The sequence below is a fragment of the Chaetura pelagica genome, unplaced genomic scaffold (assembly GCF_000747805.2).
Source record: "Chaetura pelagica isolate M959 unplaced genomic scaffold, ChaPel_1.0 scaffold37, whole genome shotgun sequence".
Classification (NCBI taxonomy): domain Eukaryota; kingdom Metazoa; phylum Chordata; class Aves; order Apodiformes; family Apodidae; genus Chaetura; species Chaetura pelagica.
This window is the reverse complement of record NW_009954567.1, coordinates 6,819,932-6,828,917: the sequence shown is the minus strand read 5'-3', so window position 1 is coordinate 6,828,917 and position 8,986 is coordinate 6,819,932. Positions and strand designations below refer to the sequence as shown.

General features: G+C 35.8%; 1 protein-coding gene across 1 annotated transcript in view; it reads left to right on the top strand.

The window, feature by feature from the left end:
- SCAMP1 (secretory carrier membrane protein 1) overlaps nucleotides 1-8,986 on the top strand; it is a 23,305-nt gene that overhangs the window by 9,412 nt on the left and 4,907 nt on the right. The window contains exons 4-5 of the mRNA XM_010005388.1: nucleotides 3,316-3,444; nucleotides 8,980-8,986. Coding sequence (XP_010003690.1) covers nucleotides 3,316-3,444; nucleotides 8,980-8,986 — 136 coding nt within the window. The remainder of the gene's footprint in view (nucleotides 1-3,315; nucleotides 3,445-8,979) is intronic.

Below are 8,986 nucleotides of genomic sequence, written 5' to 3'. Positions count from 1 at the left end.
GACTTCAGACTGAAGTTAGGAAAAACAATGAAAATCAAATGGAAAACAGTGTGTGCAAGGCTGACTTTGTGTGGTCTTTTCTCTTGTATGTGGAGTTCTGACTGTTCTTTTTCCACGTGTGCTAATTTTTGGTTTTGTTTTTTGTTTTGAATATGCATTGGTATGCACATAAAATATAAATTTAATTTTAAAATATAGAAAATATCATTTTATAAAACAACAATACTAACATTTTTTTTAAATTAACTTAAATGAATTCAAATTATCAGGAAATAGAGTATTTTATTTTCATTTGAAAGGGACCTACAGTGTTCATCTAGTCCAATGTCTGACCAATTCAAGGCTGAGCCGAAGTTAAAGCATGTTGTTAAGGGCATTGTCCAACAGCCTCCTAAATACTGACAGGATTAGGGCATCATCCACCTGTTCCAGTGTCTGACCACCCCCTCAGTAAAGACATGCTTCCTGATGTCCATTGTAGATGTCCCATGATGCAGCTTTGAACCATTCCCATATGTCCTGTCATTGGATCCCAGTGGCACCTCCCTTTCCACTTCCTCTTCTCAAGAACCTGTAGAGACCAGTTGTGTACCAGTCGTTTGCTATGATCTGGGAACAGGGAATTGCTGTTCTAAGAAAAAGTTCGTGGTGATGCTGTCCCTTCACTAAAACATTTTTATTTTCTTAGTATTTGTTCTTGTCAATCTCTCCATCAAATCTTTGTACCTGTTCTCCCAGGTAATGATTTTTTGTTTGTTTGTTTTCCTTCTCCATATATTGCCTTCCATCTAATTTAACTATCTTATATCAATGGTCTGGATGGATTACTTTTCTCTTTCAGGCTGTAGGGACAGTTTTGTTCATCTGTATCTTCAGGAACATAACTGATGCCCTGTGCATGTTTCAGGATATTTCTGAAATGGCTATTTGTTATTAGATTGCAGCTCACATCAAAAGTGCCTGAAGAATCCATGAAGAATCTAAAGGATTCTTCAGGAAGGCTGAACAGAGGAGACTGAGCTCTGAAAGCTTTAAAGAAGATTGTTTTAACAAATGACTGTGTAAAATATGCTGCAAATCAGGAATTGTATATCGTGACTCAGGAGAAAGTCTTTTCCTTTTGATTATTTTCTTTTGTGCATTCATTTAAACTCCTTTAGAAATGGCTTAGAGTTGTTTTGATTGGAGGACAGGCTCTTGTGCAACACTAGCTATTTGTATTCAATTTAAGATGTTGGTTGCCTATCTACGACACCATCATATGCAGTCGACTTCAGTGTGAAGATCTTCTAGCTGGTAGGTCATCTCAGCTCAGTATCTTCAGTCTTCTGTGCTTTTCCAGTTACCAAGAACTTCACTGGACTGCCATGACTTTTCAAATGTGATGGATAGTGACTTTGCAGCTTCATCCACCAGTTCCCTGAGAAGCAGCAGATGGCTCTCATCAGGTTCAATGGACTTGTGCACCTTCAGGTTCCTTAGATGGTCTTGAACCTGCTCTTCTCCTACAGTGGCTGGTTTTTCATTCTCTCATTCTGCCTTTGCCTTCTGTGACTTGGGAGGTGTGGCCAGAGCCCTTATCCATGAAGGCTGAGTCAAAAAATTATCAAGTACCTCAGTCTTCTTTATATCCCATGCGAGTAGGTTTTGTATTTTCTTCTGGATAAGGCCCGCATTTTCCCTAGGCTTCCTGTTATCACTGACATACCTGTAGAAGCTTTTCTTGTTGCCCTTGATGTTCCTGGCCAGTTTTAATTCTGTCTGGGCTTTAGCTTTCCTAACGTGATCCTTGGCTGCTTGTACACCTGCCCCTGCTTCCACACTCTCTAGGTTTATTTATTTTTTTTTTACATCTAAGTTTGTCCAGGAGCTAGGTGCAGTCTTGGAATATGAGTATCCAAAGTGTATTTAGAAAAATACTGTTCATGTTTTGATCTCAAATCATCTCACCAAGCTGTCTTTCAGTCGTAGTTGAAAATGTTGAAACCTATACCACAGCAGCAGGGAAGTGCATGAAATTAAATTCTTAAAGAATAACTTAAATTATTATACATTTATACATATGTATAAATTATTATACATCAATTTTTATATAACTCTTTCTTGAAACTATCTGAGAAAAATAACCATATAGTGCAGAATGAAGATCTGAATTATTAGCAGATTATTTTCATGTAAAAAATCCCAAAGTAGTGTTTAATATGTCTGGGAATATTACTTGATTACTTGTATGTTTCCTCTGTCAATCCCCCTGCTCTGAAAAGCTTGGTTAAAAATTTCAGTGGAAAAAGGAGAAACCTGAAAAGATACTGAACTTGTTTGGACAATAACAGCAGCTTCTTACTTGAGTGGGGAAGCAAATATGAAAAAATGCAAGTATGTAAGCCTTGCAAGTTTTCTGTTTATATCAGATGAACTGCTAGCAAGTTAATGGTTGAAGATAGAAACTTCAAGCAAAATCTTGTCAGAATTTCAAATAGAGATGCGTTTACATTAGCTTTTAGCTCAACTCCAACATATCTCTTGGATCCAGAACTTGAAATGCTATGGTAAACTTTTGTTGCAGATTTATCTCAGTTGAATCTGAGTCTGTGCTTGGTATCCCTTGGGTTTGGCAGACTGTACACTCCAGCTTGTGCATACAGGAAATCAAAGTATCTGATCCTGTGTCCTGTGTGATGTTCTCACTCTGTAAAAAACTGTATCGAAATACCACAAAACTGTAGGGCATCTTCTTGCAACAAAATAGTTGTTTAGAACACTTCAGTAGCTACATTTCTTGAGTCTTATGGGCTTTTATCTAAATCTTTGACTGTAAACTATATTCAGAACTAGTTCAAAGTGTCTGGGATAGCCTGGTGTTACAAATACAAGGATTCTGACAAAAAAAATTCAGTCCCCAGTCTTGGTGTTCATCAAAGTATGTAAATATGGTGGTACTTCAGGGAAATGTGCATTTAAAAGTCAAGAAACCCTGAGAAATTGTTTTTCTTCTTGTTTTGTGAAGAATTCTCATTACTCATTACTTTGTAGGAACGGTCAGATGCCTGCTTAGTCTTTTCCATAGATAAAATATTGTATTTTCCTTAATCTGTCTGCACTTCATTGAGTTTTATTTCTGAAGTTTATTTTCGGTGTTGTGTGAGGATTGCTGATAAAACTCTTGGGTTTTGGTACCCCAAGTTATCCATATGGTCATTCAAATTGTTTTATGCATGAGTTTCACAAGTCCAAATGCATTTCTCTTCCTAGTGTACAGAGATTGAAACTGTATTATAAAGCTCTTTTCTTTTTTTTTTTTTTTTTGTTTTGCAGGTAGAAAAAATAACTGGCCACCTCTTCCTGAGAATTTTCCAGTAGGTCCTTGTTTCTACCAGGACTTTTCTGTAGACATTCCTGTAGAATTCCAGAAGACAGTAAAGATTATGTACTATTTGTGGATGTGTAAGTATGTTTTATTTTTCTTAAGAAGGAAGAACCAAAGTGCCCATTTCAATTTGACCCATACCTACTGCTTTGACTTTTGTAACATCTGTAGTGATAAATCCAGAAGTCAAATGTTGTGTTAGCTTCAGTTTTAAAAGTATCAGATTTTCTGAGAAACTTCTACAGAAAAAAAGGAGGAGGATTATCCTAAAGGTAGATGGGTTCTAGAATATTGCAGTTCTCTGGTTTAAGTAGCTCTGTTGTTGTAAAATGAGCTTTGACTGTTTACAACTTAGAAATAATTATACTGTTTTTAAAATCAGCTTATATATTAAGACATGTAATTCACAATAGTGTTAATAGACTTGTGAGTATAAGAAGTATTAAGATCCAGTTCCTTTCATATATGTAATTCTATGTAGTTTAATGTAGTTTTTAGTCTGTTTAAAAAAAGAGTGTGAAGTAAACTAGCTGAAGATCAGTCCATTTTGAAACTAACCTTTCTGCACCAGGAATGCTATCCAGCATCTCTGTGGGCTCAATTTTGCCCTCATTCAGATGCTGTGTTTTGACTGGAGAAATGCTGGATGAACCAAACATACAAAACAATATTTGTTTCTTCTGCCTTGTCCTGCGTGATGGGAGTGTAATCATTACTGTGAGACTAAGGAAATTCCAAAGATTTAGGTGCTTTGATGCCTTTAATAAATAAGGGAACGTGAATTTTAGAACATTTCTGTATTTTTTTCAGGGTGTCACATTTATTTAGCAAATCTCTGTAATTTTACCTGTTAATATGGTAATTTTATTACTGTGATTGATCCACATACGTGAAACATGTAAAACAAGCTCTCAACATTGAGTCAGATGAATTCCACTTCATTGTCATCTACAGTTTTCTATATTCAATGCTGGATCATTAATCTTCGAATAAGCAACTAAATCCACTGCAGAATGTGTAACTAGGCACTCATAAATCTGTCAAACATTTTCGATTTAGATGGAATCTGAGACCAAGTACTCAAAAATTTTGGGATAGCTACAGATTCTCGCCATTAACAGGACTGAATTCTGGCAGTGACAATAAATAAAGAAAGCAGCAATGATACAGTATTTCAAAATATACAGGAGTTGTGCTTTTATACTGACATGACATATTTTGTTCTAGGTAGAGTAAGATTTTATCTGAGTCCTCTTGCTCTCTTAATAGTATTCTCTGAATTAGGGATTACTCAGAAAGGAATAGGGCATAATAGAGGAAAACAAAGACACTTTTTTTAGGCTGAAATAGATTAAAACTGAATACAGAACTCTGTACCTTATGGTTGGCTGTTGGATCAGGCCTTGTGACTCTTCTTTCCCAGGATTGTATCTACATGAAAAAATTTGGCTCATTTTTAAATTAAGAATGGCTATGCTTCCTCAGTGAAGGCATGTATTACCATTGCAAATCAGCCTGCTTCTGTTTGCTGCTCTACCCTACATTTTATTTCCATTTTGAGAACTTCCTACATCTTGTAAGGCATAGGGGTCCTGTGGACATAATCACATTGAGTTAAATATAGCACAGCACTTCGTAAAGTACATTAGTTTTCCTCTTACGTTTTAGCGGCCCTAGGAGCAAGACTTTCTGTTTCAGTTTTCTGTGTGATTCTGTGGTCAGCAGCAATTTCTTTATCCTTATTCTTGGTCTTTATGTATCTGAAGAAACTTTTTTTACCTGTTTCAGATGTGTGCTCTTTCTCTCATAAGAGATCAAGTCTGTTTGTATCACTGTTCCTTGAATTCATCCATCTTTTCTCTGTATCATAACTCAGAGTTTTCTGATTTCTTGTTGTGTTTTTATCTTTGCACATACTATTTTGTTTTTATCCTGGGCAGACAAGCTTTTTGTTTTTTTGGTGTTCGTTGTTTTGGTTTTTATTACTGATTGCCCCCATGCTTTGGTGAACTACAGAAATAATTTACCAATAGGTTCTGTCACTTGCCAGTGGAGCTTTTCTATTCTTAGTTTTGCAAACATTGTTGTTCTAGTGGCTTGCAGATGGACAGGCTTCCTGGCTCTTAAGCACTGAGCTCTACTTTTTAGATTTTTCTGTGCTGTTACTAGTGTTATGTCCCGTGCCTCTTGACCTGCATCTAACACCAATTTTTCTTTTTGGCTCAGAAGCCTGTGTTTTCCACCTATATTCCCCACAGACTGATAGCATGTACAAAATTAGCAGTACTGATTTACAAAGAATATTTCTTATTTGAAGTTAAAAGCTGAAGACCTGCTTAGTCCCATAGATAGCTTTTGTGGCATTGGGTTTGTTACTTTATAAAGTTTGTGAATGTTTCCATTTCCTATGAACAAGACTTTAAAAAGTTTTCACAGACCAATTACTTAAACTGTGGGTTCTGGTAGAGAAATAATACCCTCAAGTGGCCACTTTTATGGTATTTTTTCTATTTAGAAGAGTTCCATTTCATCCATCCTTCCGTCTGAGGACACAATCAATAGTACATATGCCAGTCTATGTTGATGTCTGTTTTGACTGTTCCTGGGAACCTCCAGGGATGGACACTTCATAAACTCCTTCCAAGCCTGTTTTAGTGTGTTACTTGTTTTTATAATTAGAAGATGTTTCTTAGTACATAATTTAATTCTCCCTTCTGTATTTGATCTCCCTTGTTCTGTCCAGTGTTGTTATGGAGAACATATTTATTGCCTGTAGTCATCTTCTTTTGGCTGAATATGCATAGTTTACTTAGCCCTTTTTTGTAGGTTGTGTTTCTTAGAGGTCTAATTGTTTGGTCGCTGTCTTACATGCTTGCTGCTTGATTGACTCCATATTATTATGGGTTTTTTTAGTGTGTAGCATCAAGAATTTTACAATGTCAACTGTGTCCAGTATTTTTGCTGAAGTCCTAATGTACTGTGTAAAGGAAACATGAACACATGCCATAAAAAATGTGAAGGTGTTTTTCCTATATGCTGATCTAAGCCTGTTGTAGAATGTATTTTTTCCAATGAAATATACTTCTTCTGTTTGAAAGCATGTGTGCATAACTTAACAGCTATCTCTTCAAAACAGGATAATGGAGAAGAAACAAAAGCCTAAGCTACATTTGAAGCCTATCTGTCCCAAGGTTGTGTGCGATCAAACTTCACTAGCTTTGTCCTCACTTGTCAATTGCCTTGTGGTTTCAACCCCTTTGTTTTGTAGGCATCCCATTCCCCTTGAGGCAGTCCATTACAGTGTGATAGTCCAGCTAATTCCTGGGAAGAACATTTTTTCATCATGTGTCCTAGTGAGGACTTCATTTTTCTGACAGTGACATCCATAAAACATTACTGAAATGGAACTTATTACAAAAATCTGTTTCTACACAGATCCAAATGGAACTGCAAAATAGCTACCTTAATAGTGTAGTTGCCAGATAGCATCAGTGTAACTTGTGATCTCTATCTACAATTCACTTTTGAACATTAATAGATGCTAAAGTATGGTTAATTAAGACAGGGAATGTATACCTATACAGTAATCTTCTGTACAAGGACATTTACACTAATAAAAATGAAGTTGAGTCTGAGTATTTATTAAACTAACATAATTTCCCATTGTTTGCTCTTATCCTGGCAGGAAAGCCTGTTTTGTTTGTTTTTAAAGAAAACCTCAACTGCTTTCACAGCTAAACTAGGAGGAGGCTTTTTAGATCACTTCACACTGAGTGCTGTATTGTGAAGTTATTGTCCTGTAGACATCACAGGTTGCAGACTTCTGCTAAGGCCCTCAGTCACTATCTTCCATCAGCTTATATCATTGTTTATTTTGAAGTAGCTGGAAGGTGCTTAAAACTGTTAACCCTGAATATAAAAAAACACCTGTCTGTCTGTACAGGCTTCTTATCCAGATAACTTAATGAAGGCATTGTTGTCAGTGAAGTCCCATGTTGTCATCCACAGTGTGCTACTACTGGGGTTTTACAGCTGAGATTCTCCTTGACAGTAGTGAAGTAGAGCCTTGTGTTGCTCGTTTTATTGTGCTCATAAGTATCAGCCGTGGGTGTGACATTTCAAACCTCTTCAGCACTGATAATCTTCTTTTAAAACTTGTCCTGTTTTCATAGCTGTAATTAAAAAAAAAAAAGTAGTAATTTCCACAAATTCCAACTTCATCAGAATGTCAAGGTTTCTGGTAATCTAGAGGGTCTCCCTCTTTTCCGGTATTGACTAGAAAAAGAAAGAATAACCCTTAATAATCTTCCTCATATTTATCAAAGGAAGGCAGGAGTTTTTAACCTTTGTTGTGCTTTATGAGGTATGCATGCACAAATTCTGAGTTGCTTTGCTGAGTTCTTGCAACTGTGCTAGTATATGTAGATGCATTAAATGCTTTTGATTTAAAAGTAAAAAGTTTTCTATTTCTGGTGACTCGCAGGGGGAAATACAATTTTTCTATTCTAAAATGTGATTTTACACAAGGGCTTGTTTAAGCAGTAGTTGAAAAGACAGCAAAGAGTTTGAGGAGTCTTTTTCCGGAATCTTTATTATCTTGCCACCTCTTCTGTTGACCCTTACCATCCAGTGAAATGCCTAAAATGTTTCTGTTAAATTAAAAAAAAAAAGTCATTGCTCTGAGGAGCAGCTTGTGCATTCTCAATCATTAATACTCTTTTGTCCTCTGAGATAGCAAAATCACTCCTGAAGCACTGGGTATTGTTGAACAAAGACAGAAATCATTGTTCATCTTTTAAGTCTGGCAGAAGTAACTTGTGTGCCAAATAGCATGAAGGAGGTAGTTGTAAAGTTTCTTAACACCTTTGTATATTCTTCTGTTAGAAGAACTAAATATATTTGAAATAACCTGTGAAGTCATAATCCAAATGCATTTTCTTTAGTAGAAATTCAAGAGTTAACCTGTATCAAGGTCTGCCAATGAGAAAATGCTAGGATTGAGCTAAGAACAGAGCACCAAAAAGGCAGATATGTCAGACCATTATAAGAAATGCTTGAAAATGCAATATGGATGAAAGCATCTGGCACATCTTCTTGCAGATCTTGGTTTGCTAAGTGAGGTTTTTTTCTTTATTACATGGAAGACGAGGAGCTTTTCACTGACATTTTTGAAATTTAAAATTTAAAAATACAATGTGTACCGTGCTGCATTATCATGCATTTTACATAATATAAGCTTTCTTTCAGAAAATGTTCAGTAGACTTTTAAATGTTGGTATTCAGCTACACTGTAGAAGAAGTGTCAATTACTGTAGAAACCTCTTTTTAAATAATTTTAAGTTTGAAAATGTTTTGGTTTTTTTACAAGATTTTTTTCCTTCACCATGTACCTGATAGTACTTGAATTTTCATGTTCAGTACTTTCACTTGTTCACAGGGTTTACCAGAAAGTTAGAAAACTGTATAAAAACAAACTTGTATTTAGAGGGCATTGGTTTATTGTCAGCATGCTGATGTTTGTTAAAAAATGCTCAGTTTGGGTATTTAACAGTTGTAATAATTTACTGTATAAACATAAGTTAATTAAGACTATTTTGCTTTTGCTTCTACAGTCCATAC